Source organism: Micropterus salmoides, unplaced genomic scaffold (genome assembly GCF_014851395.1).
Source record: "Micropterus salmoides isolate LMB-PRFRI ecotype aquatic unplaced genomic scaffold, ASM1485139v1 Ms_hic_scaffold_4203, whole genome shotgun sequence".
NCBI lineage: Eukaryota > Metazoa > Chordata > Actinopteri > Centrarchiformes > Centrarchidae > Micropterus > Micropterus salmoides.
The window spans coordinates 1-25,000 of record NW_024043600.1 but is presented as its reverse complement, the minus strand read 5'-3'; the positions used below and the strand labels follow the sequence as shown (position 1 = coordinate 25,000).

Below are 25,000 nucleotides of genomic sequence, written 5' to 3'. Positions count from 1 at the left end.
TAACCTTGGATAGTACTCTTGTAATTACACAGGGGAAGTTGTATAAAGTAGAGAACAACCATAAGGCCTATATAATGTTCCTATGCTTAAACAGGACACGTTATAAAGCATAACAAAATGCTTAACCCATGTGCAAAATGTACATAAATACAATTTATTTTAATATTTACAATAAATACATGAATTCACAGTCAATCACTGTTTTAGTGTACAATAAAAACAGTGCTGGAATATTCAACAACATTGCCATTTCATGTTTACATTGATGAAATTGATATGGGGAATAAAGTTGTACATTAGATTGTGACCACTGCACGCAGCTGGTAGACCGGATGCTGTTGTTGAGTTTGTATCTCAGCACATCTTAAAATAACAATGTTCTCCTTACAAACCAGAGCTCGCATCCCAAATTAATCTCTGCACATCGATCAGCTACAATCTCACAGTGCACAGTGACAAATAAGAGCTTTTTCCTTCTGGTTAAGTGTTTTCTTTTGTTTTTCAGAAATTGGTTGCTTCTGCACATGCATATTGCTCCGCTGAGCAACACATGTCATGGTTGGAGGTGGTTGTACCTGTCACTGGCAGCCACATTCTTCCACAATCATGTCTTCGTGATGTCGAAGGAGCATTTCTCCATTCTCATAGTACAGCATGCTTAATGGGCTCATTTTGGTTGGGGCGCAGCACGGAGATCCCACTTTGTCAGGGTGGTAATGCTTCAGTAAACTCTGGAAAATAAAGAAACAAAACAGAGGATTTAGTCTGAAAATTCTACATTAGGGTTTATAAAGATAAGACAGACAAATGCTTTGCATGTTTTGTGGGAGCAGCTATCATTGTTTAAATCTCTTATAGGGCGGCAACTAACCATTATTTCCAATGTCAATAAATGTCTGCTGATTATTTTTGTTTCGATCAATTGTTTTGTTTGTAAAATAAATGTATAAAATGTCTATTTTAATTTGCCTAAGTTGATTAATTCAAAATGGTTGTTTTATTTGATCAACAGTCAAAACAATTAAATTATTATATTAAATTATTATATATTAAATTATTCAGTTTGCTATCAGGTATGACACAGAAAAGCATCAAATTCTCACTTGTGAGAAGTTGCAACCAGAAAATGTTGGCATTTCTGCTTGAAAATGACTAAAGTATATTATATTATAATAATGACTTAACTGATTATAAAAATACTTGGTTGTTAATTATCTGCCTATTGACTGATAGATAGATAGATAGATACTGCACCACTCACCTGCATGTAAGCATGATTTGTTGGATTTAAGTCTTCTCCCAGGGGACCAGGGCAGGAACCCTCGCAGCGGTAGGCGTTATATCTTTTAGGAAAGATGATCCAGGACCCCCAGCCAATTTGGTTAAAGTCTATATGCAGGTCGACTCTCCGACAGAGAGATTTTTCACTCCCAGTGTTGGGCACCTGCAGACTTTTTACTGTTTGTTCTCTCTGGCCCCGTTTGCTCCTGCGTCTCTTTGGCCATCGGGCCTTTTTGATTTCAGCAGGGGACAAGAACTTGGATTGTTCAGCTGTATGGAGTAAGCTTGCTTTGGCCTTTGAGTTTTCATCAGAGCCTGTGTGTGAGAAGACGATCAACAAGGCCTGGTCGCTCACGTCCTGCTCTGTCCTCGGGCTCGCCACATAGACAGGCTGATCAGGAAGTGACAGGCTTCTCTTTGTCTTTAACACTTTGCTTCTTTTTGACACTCGTTTGTGTCGAATTCTCGCTGAAGATTTTTGTCGGAGCCAGCTCAAGAGAGGACTTGTCACGTTGAACACTTTCCAGCTCTGTGATGAAGTGACCAGTGATGATTCACTGAGCAGTCCCACCAGCTGCTGTTCCTGGCAGCTCTTGTGTGTATTGCACGCCTGGCCGTGCTGGTGATAGACCTCCACAGTGATGTTGGAAGCACTCAGTGTCCGAGGAAGCCTGATTCTCAGCTCTGCTGACTGGATCTGTTTGTCAGCCAACAAGGCATGGAGGTCAAAGGTCGCAATCCAGTGGCTCTGTGTGTACGTCAAACCTAATGTGGTGAAAAGAGAAAGATTAGCATCACTGGGGTGCTCACTGTATCAGACAGCTTATCATGAGTCAGGATTAATATGAAATGCATGACTAGTATGTCACATCAATATGACAACACACGAATATGCCAGTGAGCTGTCCAAGGGAAGCAAAATCCACCTGTTGTAGAAAGAAAATGCAAGAACCAACATGTTATAATGTTACCAAAAATAATTTAATTTTAGGTCATTTGTGGATTAGTCAGCTACACTCATGGAAAGTAGACCAATAGTTGTGGGATTTTGCGATATTGCAGTAGCCTATATATTGTGAAACACCTTGTACCTCGAATTTTTATTTATTTCACTGCATTTGGTCAAAAAACAGACATTCACATCTGTTAGTGTTTCTCAAATGCAGTGAAAATTTACTTTATCACAATACATTTCAATATTGCCTAAAATTATTCCAACTATACTATATACCAGATATAGAATGTTTTAATCTACATAGTCAACCAGTACATGGTAGTATTGCAGCGAAATAAAATAATTTGCATAAAAACATTTGTATTATGTTATTGTAATAACTGAAATGGATCCATGTAAATTTTAGTCAAGCTATATCAGTGAATTGTCAATTTTTGTTTATCCGTATTCCAGAAACAATATATCTGGTCTGCATGATGTCATAATTTTAATATGTCTTTAATAACTGCAGGTCCAACCTCTTTTGTTTTACAGTGAGGTGGGGAGAGAATAATACATGCAAAATATAATCCCCTTTGATAATGTCTGCTATGACCTCATGATTAATGCTTGATGGAGCAAAACAAAGATGCACATAAGGCTTCAGTCATTCAGTCATTGTTCCAGTGTGGGGCAGGGTGCTGAGCCCTGACTGTATTGTGCGTCATTGTGATTCAATGAACGTGCCTGAACGTGTCAAATAAATCTAAAGGATTAAAGCATTTGAAACATTTAACCTAACTTGTGTATTGTCCAGTGCATTGGCCCATTTAGATATAGACTGTTGATCAAAAGTGCAAACCACCCTCGCTATTAATCCACTCAAACCAAACACATCGCGCTGAAACCAGTGATTTAACACGTCTGCCTCTTCTGGCTTCTGCATATCCTCAATCAAACAAACAGGTAATAACTCTAACACCTAGCAGCGATGTGGAATTGGATTCAGCAGCGGGGAGCTGTCCTCTGTTGGCTGCCAGTACCATTAAATCCCGAGCTCTAATCTAATCAAGTCAAGTGTGAAAAAGAACTAAGGGAAGTTGTTGATTTGACTTAACAAGAGATTTGTATAGGGGGATGTCTGGCGAAATATCTAATCAACATCACCTATTTAAGTGTGGGGGGGAGAGGTTTGCTTTGAGAATTAGACAGAAAACCGGCCCTTTCACACGCTGATCCCTGCATGGTTATTCACCCACTGAGTGGGACGTGGATTGAAACCCTCTGAGGTCGTCTGGGATGCGGCTTTGACAGGACAACACTTGAGCCACACACACAAAAAACTAACATTTCAGAGGGTCTTTAAATTGTAGAGGACAGACCACAGTTACAAACCTTAATTTCTTCCTGTTGTTTATAGCCTACATTTATCCATCGCTGTGTTTTCCCAGATTATGTATGACCCATATTTAATAGCTGCACTTCTGGAAAATAATGAAACTAATCTTACTTTTAGCCACCACACTCTTCACAGTGTCTGCTTGCTTTGCGGCATCTTGCTCCATAGTATCCACAGGCCTGGAGAAGTTTGACTTGAAATTCCTGTAGAGATGCATCATGTAGGTTGGTAGGTGGTACCCTGTGGATCGATCCATCGCGGGAAAACGCTGGAGCGACCTCAGATAAACTCCATCCCCGTTTGGTTGATCCCCCTGAGCCAGAGCCAGCAGCACGAGCAGATATACGTGCAGCGCGACAACCAGAGGTCCCAATGAGCGCATACTAGCGGTTAATGACAAATTCCCCTACACGGAGATTAGGTGTGTCTTATATACTCTCACCCACCCCCTTCCATGTTTAACAAGTAGCTGAGAACATTAAAGGAAATTGACATGCGTCCTCAAGACTTGTTACCTGACAGCTCATCATCCATTCAGTTGGTAATGAGGCGCTTGGGTGCGTATTTACTAGGAGGGCAGCTTTTTGTTTGCACCATGTTCTTTGGACTTCTGATTCCCCATCCTTGGATTAATTGTTTCAGCTAGCCTATTTGGCTTACACTAATTGTTAGGCTTTCCCACAGTCTAATGTAGTCTACTGAATACCGTCTGAAATGGACTATGTGGAGACTTATTGGGCTGCTGTGCATGTAAGACACAGACTATTGAAACATTAAAAAACATTAACATAAAGGACATTGTTGTGAAAACATCACCCAATATTCATTTATTTATTGTACTATTGTGTGCAACTTATCTTCTATTTTAAACATCTGCTGTATGTGCATGCAGGGCTCCACACAAGGATAGTAAGATAAAAGATAAAACATTGAGATAGATAGAGGAGCATAACAAAATAAGACAAGGTCAATGAAAACTTATTGTTGACAGACACCATCAGGACCAGCTGTGGTAGAATTAAACAGGAAATAGCCACCTTATCTCTTTTTATCATATTTTAACTTCCCAAGGTTCATTAATTATATTCATGCACTGTTTATGTAGGGCAATATATCTTATTTATAAATATTGCCCTACTTTTTATGGTGTTTTAGGTTTTTCACATTATTATTACTATAATAGCCTATAATATTATATGTTCCTCCGGGCCTATAAGTTTGAAGTGGTGGACCAATGATGTTTGCATGCCACAATGCCACAAAGCTCAGTTATTAGTGTAGTTGGATGTAGGTTTGGATCTGGATAATTACAGTTAAGAGAGACGAGCACAGAGCGCCCGAGGATGACCGCAGAGTGCGCATGCGCTGTATGTCTTCATTCACATAGCAAAATCCTTTTCCTTGTAAATTTCCCGAGAAAGGACAAAAATAATCAATGGATGTTCTTTCCAGTGGGATAAACAGAAAGCGGTGCACCACGGCTACAACCTCCACATCGGACGAACCAAGCTTGGAAAACGCGCTTTGCTAAGGGGCCAAGACGCCTTTTTTCATCTACCGTGAGCTGAAATGGTGAGTAGCTTTAAAGTTTACGGGCTCTTGTTGCACGAGCCACGGCAGCCTAAAAGTAGAAACATTAATGCCGTTTTGGATGCTGAGTCGCTTAACTGCGTCTGAATACCTTTTTATTAATGATTCATTATAAATATTTTCAGACGCGCACTTTGACAAGACTTGAACTATTTTTTTTTTCATGATGCGAAAGTGTTTGTGTGGTTGATAGGGCATAGCCTACATGTGCTTGGCACCCCCCCCCCCCTCTCCATGCCTGCACTGTAGTGTGCACTGCATCTGGCCAAAGATTTGGTCACAAGCAGGGATGAATAATAAAAAGTTGGGTAAACTGTGACGTGCAGAGATACATACACTTTCAGATTGGCTCTATGTCAATTTAAAAAGTTGTGAGAACTACAGCACATTGAAACAGCAATGTTTGGGTTATGTGGTAGCTTTTTTAAAATAACATTTGCACCTTTGCAAGCAATTTACTAGCTTCACTGTATCATTTATGTACTGTGTGAGATTATTTAAGGTCAATATACTGAAGAAGACAGAATTGCAACTGAAAGCTTTGAAAAGCTAGTAAGTGGATCTTTGAACTTATTTTGTTACCCATATGGTTCCCAAAGGTCAAAAAATGCTCTCAGATATACTATGTTATAGCCAACACATGATATGATATATGTATTTATCCTCATAGGCAGAAAAAGTACTAGACCTTTTTTTGAATGCAATGCAAAAACATTTTTCTACATTTCTGAAACACTGAAGCGGAGTCTGTATTGCCCATAGACATAATCAACATTCATGAAATGCGCCGCCATATGTTCATTCTTCCCATTAGGTGCAATGTAAAGTATGAAAAGTCTATTTTAGTGCAGTAAGACAAAGCACATGATGCCCTTTGATGTACTGCAGTGCTGGCCATTGTTTGATTTAGTCCATGCAGCTGGGACCAGTCTCCTCTGCTCATATCACATTACCTCAGACAGAAACTGGCTCTTGACAACCGAGAGTGCAGATCAAACCACGGACATCACAATTAATCAAGAGTGAGAGCATGAAACTCCTCGATTAATGGATACCTGGATCAGAAATGATTGAGCTGTTTAATTCTTGGTTTATCATGGTAAATAGGAATAAATAGGAATACTTTGCTCCTCCCTGGCTTGACTGGAAAAGTTGCTAATTTTCTTCTTGTGAAATGTTGTCATAGCCTTTGCTTTATTATAAACTATTTATGTGTTGAAGGGATATTGGTTGCCCCTTAAAACCCAGGGTTTATTGAGCAGATGTGAGAAATAGTTGATTTTTTATAAAAGATTTAAAAGCCAGATTGTTTTGATCCAAATTTGCAGCCTTTAAAGTATCTGTATCTATTATGCCAAGTTATTGTATAAACACCTGTTTGGAGTTGACATAGTTGTCATAAGATAATGAACATCTGTGTCCCAATGACTAGATATGTGTATACGCCTGAGTGCAGTGCATAATTTTTACCACAAGGTGTCATTTGATCACCAGACTCGAGTAAATATTCAATATCCACCAAAATATGTCTGTTTAGGTCAGTGGTTCTCAAACCCTTTCACATTAAGTACCCCTAAAACTGACACAAATTCGACCACGGTTTGATAAGATTTTGTCTCAGGGTTTCCCGTTTGATAGGATGTTTGCTTTTAGATGTTGTATTACAGAAAGTGTATGAAACCTATGACACAAGTAGTCATTATTCTGTCATTGTGTTACTTATGAATGGAATTTATAACAAAAATAATTTTTCCCTTTTTTTGCTGGGGACTCCCTGGAATCCCGTCAAGGACCCCTGGGGTTCCCCAGACCCCTATTTAAGAACCACTGGTTTAGGTGATCTCATTGCCATTCCATCTTTCCAGGAGTATTCGTGTTGGCTATTTATTTCTTAACTTAACAGTATTTTTGATTCAATTTGCCAGTCGCTTCACCACACTGGGAGAAAATACAAAGAACATTTAAAAGAAGTTCATGTCGTATCCAAATATCATTTTATTATCATGCTGCTCATAGGAGCTTTGGCTCAAGTGAAATATTTCCCTTCACAATCTTCCTTTTACCCTTTCCTGTTGCTGTTACAAAGCTTTTAGCAGGCTTTTTGGGGCTAAGACAGACACCAGACCTGAGAGACGATTTGGACTAGACAGGTGATATTAGCCTTATGCTCCTTTTTCCATTGGGGACATCTACCAAAGAGGAAGTTTTTCTTAATTTGAACATCCACTTACTCCTAATGTTGCTCTGCTTTATCGCAGTCTAATAAAAATGGGAGTAAATCAAGGCTTCTGACCCTGTCAGAGTGACTTGATGTGTGTGTTTTTTGTTGCCATTTTGTAGGTTTTTTGGCACTTTATTTAATGAAATTCTGTGTCTTTCATCGGTATCTACAACTTCTTGTTTCTTGATATTTGGTTTTGTTCTTACAGAAATAAGCCCCAGGAAAGAACATCATTGTTTATGATTGCTCACCCACTGCTGTTCTGAGGCTTTTCAGGCTTTTCTTTTTCTCTTTTTCACATTCATCATGTTGCAAGAACATCAGAGTCTTGGCTTGCATTGCTGCTGCAGGAAGGAAGGAACAGGTGTGGCAGCAGAAGATATTACATCCATATCTCGAAAACCACTCAACACTATTGCAAAGAAGCTTAATTTGGACACTTTCTTGTAAAAAAAAAAAAAAAACCTACAGATTGTTACAGATATTTTCTCAGGCAGCCACTTCAACTTGATGTTCTGTGTTTTGGAATCATGGTCATGGTCATTTTGTACGTTTGGGTCTGTACAGGTATACCATGACTGGACACTGTTGGCTTTGTTCTTCCCGCAGGATGAAATAGGACACTCAGTGCATGAAGAGTTGGTCTGACCTCAGGGTTACGACTACAAGAGGTAAAGCACACAGCCTTTTGCAGCTGAACCTCAAGCTTAAATCTAAGTATTTACCCAGCTGTAAGCCTGTTTGCCTTCAACATGGAACGTGTTAACCACTAATGAGTGGAGTAATTAGCGCATCATAGTGAATTAGGGTTACATGATGTCATCTGTGTGCAGTTGTCAGCCTACTCACCGATCTGCATTACACTGTGTCGATGTGGGTTAACGGCTGATTGCAATAAGTTGAAGTGAAGGTTTAAATTATGTGTTTGAGACAATTGTGAAAAGGTCGGCCATGTGTGGGAGGAATTGTACTGCCAGGAGGCTGGCTCCGGTAGTGATTGGATAGTGAACGGGATGATGAGTAAGCCTCCCTGGGTCCGCCTCCACATCCTCTTTACGCATCCCCACACACACACACACACACACACACACACAAATCTCTGCATGCGCAAGTAGCCTTGCACCTCATGCACAGGGGATGTTTGCAAAAAAGTAACAGAAAACCAACTAGGGAGTATCCCGTCACCCATCTAAACCTCAAAGGGAGAGCTTTGTAACTCCTCTAGTCTTCTCCTGCAGAGTGCTTGTCTGGGATCTGTCCTCACTGAAGGACGAGTTCAATGACTCGCTTTATAAGGACACCTTAATGATGCGAGACCGCTGCCCACCGTAGTGTGATCAGCGGGAGGAGACAGATTGCCTCACAGATCAGAGAGAGAGAGAGAAAAAGAGGAGAGCGACTGATGCCAGCAAGGATGTCTGACTGAGACCGGTGCCGCTGTCATTTTGGTTATTTTTAACCCACTATTTTCTGTTTTTTTCATTGTGTTCCTCAGAGAATCCAGCACCTCTCGGATGGTGGACTGATCAGCTGAATGTCAGGTATAGTTATATTTTACTCTCTCTGCTTTATGATACTTGAGTCCTGCTGTAGGCTTGTGGTCGCTAGACATGTCATCAGTATGTTTCTGAAGAATACAAATAAGGAAATGTACGTTGTTGTCTAAATATCACTTCAGATGTCCGTGGTGGTTTTTATCTCTTTCATGAGACTGAAATTTAACACTTAATTATCTTAATCTGTTGTAGAATATAATGGTGCCTTTCCATTTTGCAGGGAGATGCCAATACTTTTAGTTTTAACACATTCTTTTATAATACCAGTAATGTAAATTATTCACAAAGCTACATGGATTACCTTCTTCTTGGCATGTGATGCCAAGTCTCTCCTCTCTGGTGTTTATCAGCTCTCATTCCTTTACCAGAGAACCAGAGCCCGTTTGACAGGATTCAGGCATTCCCATGTCAACTTAGAAAATGCTGCATCTAAGTCAGGATGGTGTTTGCACATACGGCTTCAGCCTGAGTGGCAAGCGAAACATGTTAACAAGTTGGTGTAAAATCTGTCTGTTTGGAGAGGTCCGCTGAAGCATTCACGAATAAAATTGTCAGTTGGCCGGGCGGTGCTGACAGAATATTGTGGTCAGACGCTGAGGTTTAGAAAAAATGAAAGCCACATTACTGCAGACTTGAAATCATAGGGGGATAAAAATTGCCATCTTAAAATGAAATAAATTACAGGCTTGATTTTAAAAATAGACCTGCACACCCATTTTTAGCAGCTCAGTGTCAAGCTGTGATAAAAGCAAGAATGTTGAAGGCTAAAGGTTATTCATGTGAATAATGTCATACTCCCTCTAGTAGCATAGTTTGTTTTTGTCTCATTCATGGAGTCCCATCAGATTGGCTGCTTTAGCTGGAGAGAAGGGCTTTTCAGTCAGTTGTTTTCTAGTCAGTTTGTGCACTCTTGCATCTTGCAGCACGAAAGCTATCTGGGGTCATTTGATTTAGATTTGGAATGTGTGAACAATGCATCGCATGGCTTCCTTTTTGTCGCTTTTTGAACAGCCCATTGGGCAATTTATTTTGGACAAAAAAATGGAACATCAGAGCTGTAAGTTGACACAAACTCACAATGAGGTCTTTGGAACAGTTGAGGGAAAACAAAAAAGACTCTCTCCTTTGGAAGCACTGAGCTCATTTCCGTGCTGCACTGATATTTAGCTTAGGAACTAGCAATGTCCTGTGGAGTCACGCCTGCATGTAACCCTTAACCGCATTGGTGAAATATGTGTACAGCTGCAGGGAGGAAGTTTCAGAGAGTACAGCTAAGCATTTCCTGTCAAGGTGTGCTTACACTTCCTTTGCCTGGGGGTGTGTGACCGGGTTGTTTTGAATGGTTTGGTGTTTTAGTATCCTGTGATGAGTGAGAAACTGTAGGACATTGTGCCTTTTGATATAAATAACACTAGGACTGGATTACTGTTAATTGGCGTACACACTCAAAACAGATTCAAAACGTAGTTATAACTGCATGATACATCCGTTTATGTTATAGCCATATAATTCTGCTGTTTTTATATGGGTTTGTTCAGCCAGCAGGCTTTCAGAATTAACATTGGTAGACTGAATGAGTGTTCTCCTTGGAGACCAGAAATGCCCAGGATCCTTGAATAAGCTGAGTAATGTTGCCAAGTAAGCAAGTTGCATTGAATTTTGACTCTTTTTTTTTTGTTTGTTTGTTTGTTTTGTTTTTTGTGGTTCTTGCTGCCATGCTTACGGCTCTCTTCTCCATCTTGATATGGGAAGTTGTGTTGAAGGATCCCCTAAACGTTATAAAGTGATAACCATCTCCCTTGAACCCCTGCATCTCTTGTGAATGAAGAGTGCTCTGCATCCTTCCTCGGGGCCACTAACAGATGCATCCTGCAGCTGCACGCTCCTTCCTGTCTGCGCTCAGGCCTTTTTGTCTGAAGACGTTGCTACAGCAAAGTTGGGACACCAGCTGAATTTAAATTTGGCAACCCTGAATGGGGCAATGCTGGTAGGTTGGCAAGAGGCTCCAGTTTCCATAGTCTTATTGTTAATGTGCAATCAGTGAATTTAAATATCAGTGCCTTTCACTAACTCAACCAGCAGTCCACAACCTGTCGGGCATTGCCACACAAAGGTTCACTCCAGATCATCTATTTTCTTTGTTGTTCCACGTTGTCAGAGGAAATCCGAGTTTGTCTTGTCGTTTTATTGGCCTCACGAGTAGTGCGACACTACTTTGGTTGACATGTGGTATAAACAGCCTCTCTGATGAGTTGCCTTGATTGGATCTCCAGGAGGATGTTTATGACTGAGTGCTATTTCTACTCAGGCCTCCGCCCCAGCTGCTCACCCACTAGACCAGGCCTGCCCTTACTGAAATCAGTGTGGCTGACGAGCTGAGCTTGTGTGTGGCAGGAACACCCGTATCATAGTGTGCACCATGGTCTCGCAACAGAGGTTTTAAGGCTATAAGGTAAGCAAGAGGAGGGTTGTCTATGTACCAGTTTCAGTGAGCAAGCTACTGTATGTACTGCGTATTTAATAATGTCACATTTCCTTTGTAGGCCAGTAAAACTGAAGCTTCTGTCAGGAAGTGTCATTTAGCCTCATTTAACACTCAGATGTTTACAAATAGCAGCAAAACAATAAGATATAAAAAGTTAGTGTGGATGGGGATAATTGGAGAATCTGTTGTCAAGAGTGTTTTATAGCCTTCGACTGAGCCACATAGGAACATGCATATTATCATGCATGACTGTGGTGGTGGGTAAAGGAAAACCTGCTGATTAAATGTCCTTAAAGTGACAGAGAAGCAAAAAGGTTTGCCATGTAAATGCTCTTTACTGTGAGGAATGCAGAGACTGTATGTTCTGTTTTCAGTCCAAATAGGAAGTTAAGGAGAACAGATGACATTTTATGTCTGTCATGTTTCATATTGTACGTAAACTTTTTTTTGCTAGTGCAGAAGACATAACAGTAGGGTTGCAAAAAAACTTTTCTATTACTATTTATTCATATCAGTTTTATTCATATAGGCAAAAATCACACATTTGCCTCAAAAGGCTTTACAATCTGTAGAGCATACAACACATTAGGCTCTTGGTTTGGATAAGGCAGACTCCCCAAAAATGCAACAGAGGAGGAATTCCTCTTCCAGACCAGACATAGATGTTGTGAATACAGAGTAGTTTTTCCATCCACCTGTTTAAATGCACACATTAAATTTGACGCCTTGATTTATGATAAATCCACTGACTCTCCTGCTCCACTGGAGAGATTAAAAATGTGTGGAACGTTTAAGAGACTGTAACCTTCCTCATGTTAATACATGATACCGATATGAATGGCGTGTCTCCATTAGAGCCTGACCGATAAATCATGTTATGAGTGTTGTTGTTGCATAGAGGGCACTCTGCAACTCCCCTGTTAGCAACATGTTTGGAACGCCACAAATCCACCACAAAACACAGCAATCATTTGAAATAGTCAACACAAAAAAAAAAGCTTATTTGTAAACTGCATTATGTCATATTATCTTGCCGAGGTCTCCTAACTATACATAACATATGTTCGGGATAATCTTTGTTTCTGAAAAGAAAAATATCGGCCGTTATTTTGGAATATCTGATTTTAAAATCTCAACCTCAAATATCAAAATTTGTATCGGTCTTGAAAGTCACATCGGTCAGGCTCATTATGTTTTCCACGTTATTTTCATCATGGAGACCGTTTTTCATTAATTTAAGGCTTGACTTGCGCTTTTTTTAATTACATCATCTCGTTGTGTGTTCTTTTTCTGCAATACATTACTGGAACCCAACTGGAGAATCACCTGTCTGTTATCTTGACATATCAGCAGCAGATGGAAACGTGCATAAATCTGCAATTTCTTTTGCTGATTTTCAGAAAATGTGATTAAAATTTGGGCTAAATGTGTATGGAAACATAACTTAACTTAATAACAATAGTAAAATTACAAAATAAACAAACAGTATGACAGTGATCTTTTTATTGTTAAATGCCAAAAATAGTGAAAAGTGTCAATCACAAGTTGCCAGAGCTCAAGACAACTTCACATAGCATTTTCTTATCCGACAAACAGTCCAAAACCCAAAATATAAATGTACAGTTTTATAAAACACCAAAAAGCAGTATAGCCTCTCATTTGAGAAGTATTGATAAGCGACTTTGATAAATTTGATCGATTTAAGTTATCATTCCAACGTGTTCCTTTATGCTGCTCGCTGTACAGTACAAGACTCAACTGTGTCGTCTTTGTGCACAGCCTGTCCCTGTGAAATGGAGCTGAACTTTAGCCATCTGGCTGCCAGATGTATCACTACTTCTCCCGGTCCCCTCCGTAGAGACTTGAGTCCCTTTCATGAATCTACTCTCCAGACGGGAGATAGGACTCGAGGACGCTGTCTGAAAGCTCGAGCTCCTGAAGTTTTTATCCACTGCCAAGCAGCCAGGCACTTTTAACTTCCGGGAAGGGGTGTTTCCCACCGACTTGGGGTGGGCGAAGGGATCCGAAGGAGGAATATTTCTTTTTGGCTGTGATGCTAAGTTTTCACACACTTATGGACCATGGCAGAGAACAAGCAGCAAAGAAAAGGATATGGCCGTACAGATCGCTTTTCATCTCACACGTAAGATGTCAAATTTTGGTGAATTGTTGTAGTGTTGAGGGTTTTTGTTAGTTTTTTTTGTGATAGTCTCAAAAATGATGGCAGCAGAGATGCTTTTGGTATGTGGTGATGGCTCAAACATTTGGGCAGCTGGAACACAGGATTCTTGAAAACTTAGCTTCCTTATATGGAACTAGGGTAAAGATTCTGCCTTTGTTTTACTCTTCAGTCTTTTTACTGCAGTTATTTCATACATAACATACACAACATATTTCCTAAACTCATACAATTATTCAAGTGAAGCTGTAAAATAATTTATATCTGTACTTTAAACCCCGCCAGCAGACAAAATAACAAACAAATCAATATGTTGTTATTTTCAATGTTGGGCTTGAGAGAAGAGAATCTCCCTACCGAATCAAACGGTACAAGGTTGACCTGCCCACTCAGCTTCAGACGCAACAAAGAGGAGAGTAGCGGTGACTCACCCGGCACTTCTCTCTCCTTTCGGCACAATGAGCGTCCACTCTATTCAGAGCTGGAGATCACACAGAGGTGCTTTGAGCTGAGGCGACAATCAACCTTGCCGTACCCCTCAGCTGTGTCACATCAAGTAGATTTAATGATGGATTGATTCTGTGCTTTTGGCCAGGTCTACACTTTGCAGCTCCAGTGTCACAGTTATGTGGATCTGTCAGTTTGTGTTGGGTGACACACTGCACTTTTCTGTTGTTGTTTAAGGTTTTTATGTTTCATTTGTGTATTTCTGTGTGTCTTTCTCTGTTTGTGTGCTCTGGCGCAGTAGGTTCCTGACCAGCTGCACGTTATAAGTGAAGTGGAGGAGCAGTGTTATTCCTGACTACTAGCTTGTTAGAAGACTCGTTTGTTTATCTGCAGAGCTCCCTGCAAAGCTCACTGTTTATTCAGAGGGGAGGACCTTTACTTGAAACTAGAGGCTGGCTTGCGTGGGGGTCTGAGTCCTCAGTATCAAGTCGTATGATTAAAATGTAAACACTGTTACACTCGACTCTAATCTCATGCCACTATGACTATATTGTAGAGATAGGAAACTAATTATCATTGTAATTTGAGTGCCGACTAACCTTTAAAAAGGTTTTTTTATGAGCCACTGGCTAAACGTCTGTCTGTTCTGCCTCTCTCAAAAGGCTCTCAAAACTACTCCTTTTACATGAGTAACATTTATCACATAATTTATTATCATGTAATAAATCACAAAGGAAATAATAGCAAGAGCACTTGGACAGCATCTCAAGTTTAGAGAATAATAATTATGCTAAATATGAAGCACAGAGAGTTAGACAGAGAAAAAACAAAAAAGTCAACCTCGTAGTAGCGCTCAAGGAAAAGTCATGGGGTCATCTAAATCAGAAGGATTAGTCCTCTGGGGACTGGGCAATCCATCCAGTAGCAGTTGAGATATTTCCATCTGGTGGACCAAGAGGGACAGACCGACATTGCCATCCCAAGAGTCATCCTGCTAGAAATTTGTTTAAAATGTGAAAAATAAAATAAATCTGTATGTTACTTGAAACATTTTCATGTCATTTATATAATATCATGACTAATAATTTTTTTTGGACGTGTGAGACATTCACCAATCACACTTAAGTCTGTGTACTTCTGTTTGAGAGTGGCGTTTGCTTCCTTCTGAGTCCGCTGTGATGTCATTCACAGCTGCTTGTGGAGCATGGGTACAACTGCCAGTGCCGCACCACAGCCTGTTTCTGTAGCGTCGCCGCTTGAGAGTGTCCATGGCAACGGGATGGCCGACAGCAGGCAGTCTCTTAGCATGAGCCCCTTTCAGACAGTCAACATCCACAACAACAAGGCCAAGTCCATTATCACCAACAAAGTCGCACCTGTTGTCATCACGTAAGTCCCTCCCCGAATCCGCGTTCTCACAATTGGGTGTTAATCCTCTTTGATCACTGCGGTGACATCCCCCGCACCCCCAGCCGAAGTGTTTGCCCCTGTTATCTCATTTGTCATTCCAGGCCTGGCAAATAGTAGCTGATAATTGAATTGACTCTGTTTACCATCCAGAACTGCTGCTGTGTTCTGTTTTACAGGTATAATTGCAGACAGGAATTTCAGATTCATGATGAAATCCTCAAGACCAACTACAAAGTCGGTCGGATATCGGACGCCATGCCCGAGCACTACCTGGTGCAGGTGAGGACAGCATGCAGGACAAACCTCAACAAAGCAGCACACTAATGGTGGAAAGACGTGGAATCAGCTCACCTGTCTTTACGTCTGCTCTTTTCACATTCACATGCCCAAATTGCAGAGTGGCATAGTCAACATTGTCATGCGCTGTTTTATGATCTGGGGCAGCCATTGAAACAGGAATTTTGTCACCCTTCTATCAGGGCTTTGATCTGCTCTGTCACCTCTGCTGTGTCCATTCAGGCATGCAGTGTTTTGTCAGCGTTAGCCCACAGCCTCTGTTTACATGTAGATAGGTCAGTAATATCACCTACAGTAAGATCATGTCCATGTGAAGGCATATACATTTCAAAACACAACATTTCCTTCCATCTGCCCCGGAGTTTTGTTTTCACAACTGAAAACAGTGCTTTTTAAAAACACTCCAGCCTCGTGTAGGAGTGTGGACATGAAAAGATGTGTTCCAGAACGATGAAATATGTCTGCTCACACTGAGGTTGTGTATCAGAAATGTGAGGATCACACACTACAGGTGTTGTCAGTAGAAATCAGTAGCATTTTATCAAATCTGAATCCAGTTCTAATATTCCAACCATTTCTAAATCAAATCTTTTTAGGTGGTTTGTTGGAGAATGAATATATCTTTGTTAAATATATAGAACATATGTATAATATGTTCTGTTTTTATTTCACTCTGTATCGTAACTAAAATAGCGAGGTGAAAGGGTGAAGGGCTTTCACCACATATTTTGTCACTGCTCTCATTAACATTCATTTTTTCAATGAATAAATTGCGTTTGCTCCTCACTGTGCTGCAGCTGCAGAAGTAAAAGCACAGTGGAAATAATATTAATTCCACTTTGTCATTCAGAACATATCAACTAACTATTAACCAATGAGTTGTTGTTTTTTTTTTGCATGCATGATGCACTTCATGTCACCTGTAGGTGAAATTGCTCTTGCACGGCTACAGGTCACAGAATCTGACGGGTCACTCTCTCTGATACACGGTTGAAAAATATGTAAGCAAGGGACTTGTTGTTCCCTCTCCTTTGTTTTGAGTAAACTCTGCATGTATTGCATTTCGTTTGAGATTTGATAAGAGATTTGTTGGCCGCGGAGCTGAACAAATCCATATTTTACCAACCGGCTATCCGAACCCATCCCTGGTTAACACTGATCTGTATTTATGTTTAACTAGTCAAGACAATTTTGAAAAATAAAGTTAAGTGCAGCAGTGTAGGAATTAATGTTAAACTCTATGAACGACAATCACGTGATCATTTTATAAGTTGACAAACGTATAAATTTTTGAAAATGTTGCTCATTCAGCTCTACTGGATGAACAACATTTGTGGATAGACGGAGGCAACATAAGAGAGATTTAACCTGTTGAGACAACAGAGTAACTGGACTGTGTCTGGGTTTTTTTTTGCCAACAGAAAGAGGAAGAAGAGACCATTTTCCAATTTTTGGTGTTTCAGTGTGGGTGAACTAAGAACTAAAAATGTAACTAAAAAGCTTAAAATGCCTGAGAGGATATGCAAGTCGTTTTCACAACACTTTGGTGTTGACACATTTGCTCTGCAGAATTTACTAATGCTAATGCATACTGGATTGGAAGCTGGAGAAATATCGATTTGGGGACATACTGTCCGATAAAAGTCAAATCAAAGTTGATTTTCTTTCCAGGGGGAGTACTTCATGGTCCAGGATGTGTACAGCAAGGCAGATGTCCTCAACACCACAGGCAGCTATGGAGCACCCAACTTCCGTCAATTGAAGGGGTCCTACCCGCTGTATGGGATGGGTCAGCCGAGCCTGAACGGTTTCAAACAGGTTCTTCAGAGGCTCCAGGCCCAGGGACACGAGGTCACTGTTATTTTCCTTTACACTTATTTATACAGGCAGGAGTTTGGACCAATGCACATGAGCTCGTCCATTTTGTCCATATGTTGACTTGTAGATTTTATGCCCTTAATTCCTGTGTGTTGGTCACTGTAACAGAGCTGGCCTGTTTCTAGCCGTGTTGTCAGTAAATATTTGAGGAGTCAAGTGCTCGCTGGAGGCTGTGGCTGAATTGTAGAAGTGAGCAAACAGAAAGTTGTGGTCATGTGTACCAGTGGAAAATGAATCTCTCTGCTTACGGCAGCTAGAAACTGACCGTAATTGAAATGAAATTGACAAAATTATATGTCAGGCCTCTCTAAACTCCATCCACATGTGCTGCATGTCATATGACAACAGATTGTTTCCAGTTGTGCTTGGAAGTGGTGCAACAACCATTTTCTTTAAAAAGCTGTTATTTGATGCCTAGGTTGCTGTGCTTTTGCAAACAGGAGGTTATATTCTTCTGTGTAAGAGAGGAGCCTGTGGTTTTCCTGCACAAGGAGGAAGACTTTGTGCCGTACACCCCCAGGAGGAAGGAAAACCTCCATGAGAACCTTCATGGCCTGGAAAAGGAGGAGCTGGTGGAGAGTCTTGAGCTCACCATCAGGAAGGAGGTGACAAGCATACACTTACTCAGCACCTGCATGTAGCAAATTTTTTTGGCCCAACATACTTTACAGTATTAGCACACCCTTCCTCTGCAGCTCCACGACTTTGCCAAGCTCAATGAAAACATCTTCTATGTCTACAACGACATTGAGTACTTCAAAGACGAACCGCAGAAGATCTCCATCACGTGTGAGGAGGACATCCATGTGACTGAAGAGGTCTATAAGAGGCCTATGTTCACCATGCCAGCCTACAGGTTGTTTAATTTGTTCCTCACACGTCTGTTCACATGTGGCTACCTGCCATAGAATATGCGGGGTATGTTATAAATAGTAACGCCTATTTGTGCAAAGGCTGGTTGCCCTGCTTTTTTGGAAGAAAAGGGGGCGGGTGCATAAAAACTAAAGATTGCAGCATCCTGTTCTCAATCAGATCAGCAGCGTCAGCTTTTATTGAGATGTCATGAGCTGCTCACAACATTTTCAGGGCAGGAGTATGTTGTGCGCAGAGGGGAAAGCTGAGGCCTAGTCACTGGCTCTCCTTGAAGTTTTGTAATCAAAGAAAGCAGCAGGATGTTTTATTTCAGATAGTTTGAAATTGCAGGTGGGGGACTTTTAAGGGAACGTTAATGATCCCATGATTTTGATCTCTCATCCCTTGTGGATTGCAGGAGGAGGAAGTTTCTGTGCGAGACTCATGAGATTAGTAAACACAACATGAGGGAGCTCAGCTGTCAAGTCTTATTTTAGGTCAAATGTGCATGTGTGGTGTGTTATGACATACATAAGGGCAATATTGACACAACACAGGTGCATGGTTCAGCTCTCAATCTGTTGTGTTGCAGGTACTACAGATTACCACTACCAATGGAGGGAGCCCCATTGGAAGAAGACTTTGACGCATTTGTTAACATACTCCGGGTAAGCACATGTAAAAATGTCAGTCACGGTAACAGTCCACCAATTAAGCCTTTTTTTGATTGTGCTCTTCTTGATGGGATCTTGTTTTGATGTGCCATAATGGCTGGAATATTGGAGAGCATCTGGACTTTCTCAGTGAGATAGCGAGAAGGTCATTTGAATCCACATGTAGCCATTTGAAGCTGTCCTGTCTGTGCTATCAATCACTAGGAAGTGTGATAGTTATTAAAGAATAGCAGAAAACCTGCAGTCTGTACTCACTTTCTATCAGCTTTTTGGTCATCCGCTCTGTCTGGTTTCCGTCCTGCCCTTCACTCACACAGGATATTCTTTTTGTCTTGTTTTGCCCTTTTTTGGACTGACGTGCAGCAGCCGGGCCAGTTCCTTGTGGGTGGAAAGTGGCTCCAGTGTGTGTGTGTGTGTGTGTGTGTGTGTGTTTGGATCTGAGCTTTGCCGAGTCCCGTCATACTCTTTCTATCGCCCTTTCTTTCTGTAATTCTTACTCTTACTCATGGCATTGTCCTGTATTTGCTGGTGCAGTTATAACTTCCAGGATGTTTTCTCACTTCCCATTTCTTTGGTTTAAACAGGCTATAAAACAAGTTTGCTTATCTCAACTCATATATTTCCAAAATGACATTAGGAACCAACCAGTTTGTACTGATTTTGTGATTTGCAGCTTTTCAATGACTGTGATGCAAGTTGTATGTAACCTTATGCCCTTTTAAAACTACATTTCAGCCAAATTTAGTTTTACCCTGCAACAAAAAAAAGACATGCTCACAGAGCATATAACATTGTTCATCTCTGTGGTTTCACAGTCTGCCTCTCCTTCTATATGTGCTATTTACCAGGAGAGCACCAGCTTGTCTCTGGGCCAGGATGCGTCCCGGCGGCTGCCTGCTCTTCTCTTCAGCTGCCAGGTGGGCGTCGGTCGCACCAACCTAGCCATGATCCTGGGCACTCTGGTCATGAATCGCCTAAGGGGTGACTCACAACCGCCGCATCAGTAAGAACTCAGCATCTGGAAATCAGAGAATGAGCAGCCTTTAAACTGGTTTCATTCAGCCTTTTTTGGTGCGTGGTCAGGTAGGACTTGAACTTGTTTGCCTTATTTTGCAGAGTTGAGGAGGCAGCTGCTTCAGAGCCCAAACCACTGTTCAAGGTCATCCAGTCTTTGATCAGCAAACTGCCTAATGGACAGCAGGTCATGGAGGAGGTAAAGCAGATCACTTACAACATCCCAGTTTAAGAAAAACAAAATGGAATTATTCAGAAAAGTATTTCAAACATTTTTGGAGCGGCATTTTTGATGACACTCAAAATTTGCAAATGTCTTGTTCTTAACTGACAGGTTGACCAGGCTATTACTCTGTGTTCAGAAATGCACAACATAAAAGAAGCAATATATGAGAACAAGAGTAAGCTGGAAGGAATTGGAGAAGATTATCAAATTCAGGTTGGTGGTGATCCTATTTTTTTTGGTTTAAGATGTGATTTAGCAGTGCTGAGAGCAACCTGAAATTTCTCTTCAAAGTCAGCACCTTGTGTTGCTTGATTTCCATCGGCTTCTGCTGCTCAATTTATGCTCTGCTAAATAAAGCAAGAGTGAGGCACAAATCAAAGGATGATGATGCATGAAATGTCCTTATTGGTGTGGGCCCTAGAGCTGAAGGAGGACTTAAGTGATGAATAACATTAGAGAGTTTAATTTATTTTGTATAATTTTCTCCTGTCTGTCAGGAATATGAAATACTACTATAATATTAAAGTTTTTGTTTGTTTTTTAGGGAAGCAGTACCAAAGACTACTTTCTCACCAGAACCATGCAGAGCTTGGAGCGCTACTTCTACTTGCTTGTATTTAATGCATACCTTCACGAACAGGTAAAGTTTTTTTTGCAGTGTACATTTCTTTATTAACATAAGTAAAACTATTTACAAGCCATTAAAATAATCTTGAATTATAAATATATGTTTGGTTTTGCAGTATCCTCTTGCCTTTGTGTTCAACTTCAGCCAGTGGATGTGCTGCCACGCGTGGCTGTACAGGTTACTGGCCTGCATGGACCTATCAGAGCTCTCGGCCCCGGCAGAGCTGGTCACCAGAGGAGCTCGTGTCCTGGTGCGGAAATCAGGCACTCACATCAACGACTGATTCTGTGATCGTTTTTGATTATACTGTTCTCTGTGTCTGTAATGTGAAACCAAAACCAAATCATGCAGGATATATATACCCACTGATAAAGCTTGCCACATAATTTTTCAAGATATCTCTCATCTTCTGAAACATCATGTAATCGCCATTATCTTCAAGTGCGCTATCTATTACATGTTATTAATAATGTATAACTGCATGTGTCTGCACAGGTTGCTGATGAGTGCTTGGCTCCGGACGTGCTCAGCACAGTGAAGGAGATGAAGGCGGTCAACTTCAGACGAGTGCCCAAGATGGCTGTTTATGGAATGGCTCAGCCGACATCAGAGGTTCAACAGATTCCCTCATACTTTCGTCAAATGAATACAAAAGCTCACATTTAATTTGTGACAATACTGAAGCGCATATATCCTAAAAATGATCTTCAAGAATTGAAAAGGAGATTATTTGTGTGTTATGTGTCATTTTTTTTGGCTTATTAGAGATTGTAGTTGACTTACAAGGAAGTGAAAGGGTAGGAAATATAATACTACAAATAGACTCAGAAGAATGGCTCATGATGGTTTTGTGGAGACTTGTGCGCCCACCTCAGGATGCTCGAGCCTAACTTCCAGCTCCTTGCCGTCTAATCGAAATTATGCTGCGTACAGGCTACTGGAGCAGTTTTGGCCCATCTGACGGATGAGAAGAGGAAGCACAGCCATGTGTTGTGGGTCAACTTGCAGGAGGAGCTGGTGCTTGAAGGGAATGGTCAGATTTTTACACCAAGGGAGCCCTCGTGCCTGGACCAGCACATTCCTTTCCCCTCATCCGACCCACAGCTAATTGAGGTGGAGTGAAAATGATGCTATTTTAGATGATCAAGAGTGCCTGGCTTACTAGCTTTACCATCAGAAACTTTAGAGTTCGGTCTAGCTTCAGACAGTTAAAGTGTAAGTGCTCTCATGTACCCTCCTGCGCTGTAGAAAGTGGAGACATCCCTGAAAGAGGAGATCCTGCGATCTCAAAAGTGGCTCGAGGTGACACTGGAGCAGGAGAAACAGATGAAGATGTTTAAGAGCTGCCTGACGGTCCAGGAGATCTTCAATCAGCACAAAAGTTCCCACCAGGGCCTCATCTACAAACGCATCCCCCTGCCAGACTGCAGTGCGCCCAGGGAGGAGGTAATGAGCACACAATATTTACTCCATTTACATGCGGTGCAGAAATAGCTATAAAGTCCCCTCCAAAAATATTGGAACAGTATGGCAAATTACTTTGTTTTTGTTGATCACTGAAGACATTTGGGTTTAAGATCAAAAGATGAGTATGAGACAAGAGTTGAGAATTTCAGCTTTTATTTCCTGGTATTCACATCTAGATGTGTTAAACAACTTAGGAAATATCGCTGTTTGTATTAGACCACAGCATTCTTAGGTGTGCAAAAGTAAATGAACAAATAATATTAAAGTAAATAACATTGAATATTTGGTGGCATAACCCTTGCTTGCAATAACTGTTGATTTCTTTATTTGTGATGCCATTCCAGGCTTTTACCGCAGCTTCTTTCAGTACTTGTTTGTTTCGGGGTGTTTCTCCCTTCAGTCTCCTCTTAAGGAGGTGAAATGCAGCTCAATTGGGTGAAGGTCAGGTGATTGACTTGGCCAGTCTAAAACCTTCCACTTTTTTCCCCTGATGAAGTCCTTTGTTTTGTTGGCAGTGTGCTTTGGGTCATTGTCCTGCTGCATGATAAACTTCCTCCCGATTAGTTTCAATGCATTTCTCTGCAAATTGGCCGATAAAATGTTTCTGTACACTTCTGAATTCATTCTGCTGCTACCATCATCAGTTACATCATCAATAAATATTAATGAGCCTGTTCCAGAAGCAGCCATGCACGCCCAAGCCATGACATTACCTCCATCATGCTTCACAGATGAGCTTGTATGCTTCGGATCATAAGCAGTTGCTTTCTTTCTCCACACTTTGGCCTTTCCATCACTTTGGTAGAGATTAAAATTGGTCTCATCAGTCCATAAGATTGTGTTCCCGAACTTTTGTGGCTCATCTCTGTACTTATTTGCAAATTTCAATCTGGCCTTCCGATTCTTCCTGCTGATGAGTGGTTTGCATCTTGTGGTGCGGCCTCTATATTTCTGCTCTCTGAGCCTTCTTCCAACAGTGGATTGTGATACCTTCACCCCTGCACCTGTTTGACGTCTGTTGCTCAGTACACCAGTAGTTTCTTTCATTTTCAGGACATTCAGAATTGTTGTGCTTGTAATGCCCAGTGTTTGTCCAATGGCTCTGGTCGATTTTTCCTTCTTTACTCAGTTTGACAATGGCTTGCTGTTCTCCCATAGACTGCTCTCTGGTCTTCATGTTGGTTTATCCTCTTTAACAGATAATGCAGTCTTTTTATGGTTTGAACCAAGGATGAAAACTTAGACTAGTCATGCAGAGCTATTTAATGTTTGGACAATCAACTTAAAATGCAACACCTGGGCAACAACATCTGTCAATAGTTTTGCTCACTTGAAAAATTGGTGGGTTCAAACAAAGGGTGGTATGTCCTGAGTCGTTTAACACATCTAGATGTGAAAACCAGGAAATGGGAGCTGAAATTCATTCATACTCATCTTTTGATCTTAAAACCAAATGTCTTCAGTGAACAACAAAAACAAAGTAATTTGCCTTACCGTAAGCCTTGTGCTCCCTCTGTTGGTTAAGAAGGGTACTGTCATACTGATCTTTTTACCACACAGTGATGTAATTTCTAAGCACTTTTTCACAACCACTCAAATACTCAATCTTTTTCTTCATTATTATTCAATCATTTTGCGTATTTCTATTAGAATGTTTGTTTAAATGTGAAGTAAAAATGTAGAATTAGTTAGAAATCAGCTTGAAGCAATTTGATTTAGCCTTATGTTAATGAATTTTATGTATTATGCATATCTGTTAACGGAAATGAGTTCAATTAAGATTCTGTGTAAAATTTAAGTAAAGTATGTGATTAATATGATACCGATATGTTGCTTTACCTTTTGATTCCTTGTGATGAGATATTATGATAAAGTTTGTGTGCGTGTTTTTGTACATTAACTGTTTTTGTGTGTGTGTTCTTGTTCTCAGGATTTTGATAGGCTGTTGGAGGCCATGAAGAGTGCCTTGGCTGAAGACTCTCACTCAGCCTTCGTTTTTAATTGCTCCAACGGCAAAGGCAGGACCACGACCGCCATGGTTGTCGCTGTTCTGACTCTCTGGCACTTTAATGTAAAATTTCTGCACATTCATTAACGCCCACAGTATTATAATACCATTTACCTAAAAAAAGATCACATGTACAATGTTTTCATCACCCAAAATAAGATTTAAAACTGGTGTCTTCCACCTGCAGGGTTTTCCAGAGTTTGGTGATGATGAGATTGTGAGTGTCCCTGATGCCAAGTACACAAAAGGAGAATTTGAGGTATGTACATTTTTTTTTTTTTTTTTTTTAAACCAATGCCTTATCCAAACAAAAGTTTTGTCATTTTTTAAGCAAACATATTTTCTTATTTTAGCATCTTAAATACGAAGAGTTGATGCTTTTCTTTGTCATACATGATTGGAAATATTTTTGGACTGATTGGTCAGACATTTGAAGATGCCTTCTTGAGATGTG

The 25,000-nt window shown here is 40.7% G+C and overlaps 2 protein-coding genes across 8 annotated transcripts; one reads left to right on the top strand and one right to left on the bottom strand.

Annotated features, from left to right (window-relative positions):
• Window positions 1-168: 168 nt before the first annotated feature.
• On the bottom strand, window positions 169-3,996 carry LOC119887503 (nodal homolog). Its single transcript, XM_038698289.1, has 3 exons — window positions 3,726-3,996; window positions 1,262-2,046; window positions 169-731 (listed from the first exon to the last, which is right to left on the bottom strand). The coding sequence occupies exons 1-3, from the start codon at window positions 3,994-3,996 to the stop codon at window positions 579-581; spliced, it is 1,209 nt and encodes a 402-aa protein (XP_038554217.1). The 3' UTR covers window positions 169-578.
• Window positions 3,997-4,967: 971 nt separating this feature from the next.
• On the top strand, window positions 4,968-24,805 carry LOC119887504 (paladin-like; the record flags this gene model as incomplete). 7 transcript variants are annotated; one of them, XM_038698296.1, is given in 19 exon segments in its annotated part: window positions 4,968-5,186; window positions 8,921-8,966; window positions 11,290-11,433; window positions 15,284-15,481; window positions 15,679-15,781; window positions 17,471-17,650; window positions 18,118-18,282; window positions 18,373-18,533; window positions 19,122-19,197; window positions 20,019-20,206; window positions 20,320-20,416; window positions 20,552-20,656; window positions 20,988-21,083; window positions 21,187-21,321; window positions 21,567-21,683; window positions 22,005-22,184; window positions 22,320-22,517; window positions 24,469-24,609; window positions 24,734-24,805. In XM_038698296.1, coding segments are annotated over 16 exon segments (2,199 nt in total), but the record flags the coding sequence as incomplete, so codon positions are not given.
• Window positions 24,806-25,000: the final 195 nt, after the last annotated feature.

Coding starts and splice junctions, on each gene's coding strand:
- LOC119887503 (XM_038698289.1), bottom strand. CDS start 3,996: ATGCGCTCATTGGGACCTCTGGTTGTCGCGCTGCACGTATATCTGCTC. Junction 2,047..3,725: donor GAAGAGTGTGGTGGCTAAAA/GTAAGATTAGTT, acceptor TCACCACATTAG/GTTTGACGTACACACAGAGC. Junction 732..1,261: donor CAAATCATGCTTACATGCAG/GTGAGTGGTGCA, acceptor TTTATTTTCCAG/AGTTTACTGAAGCATTACCA.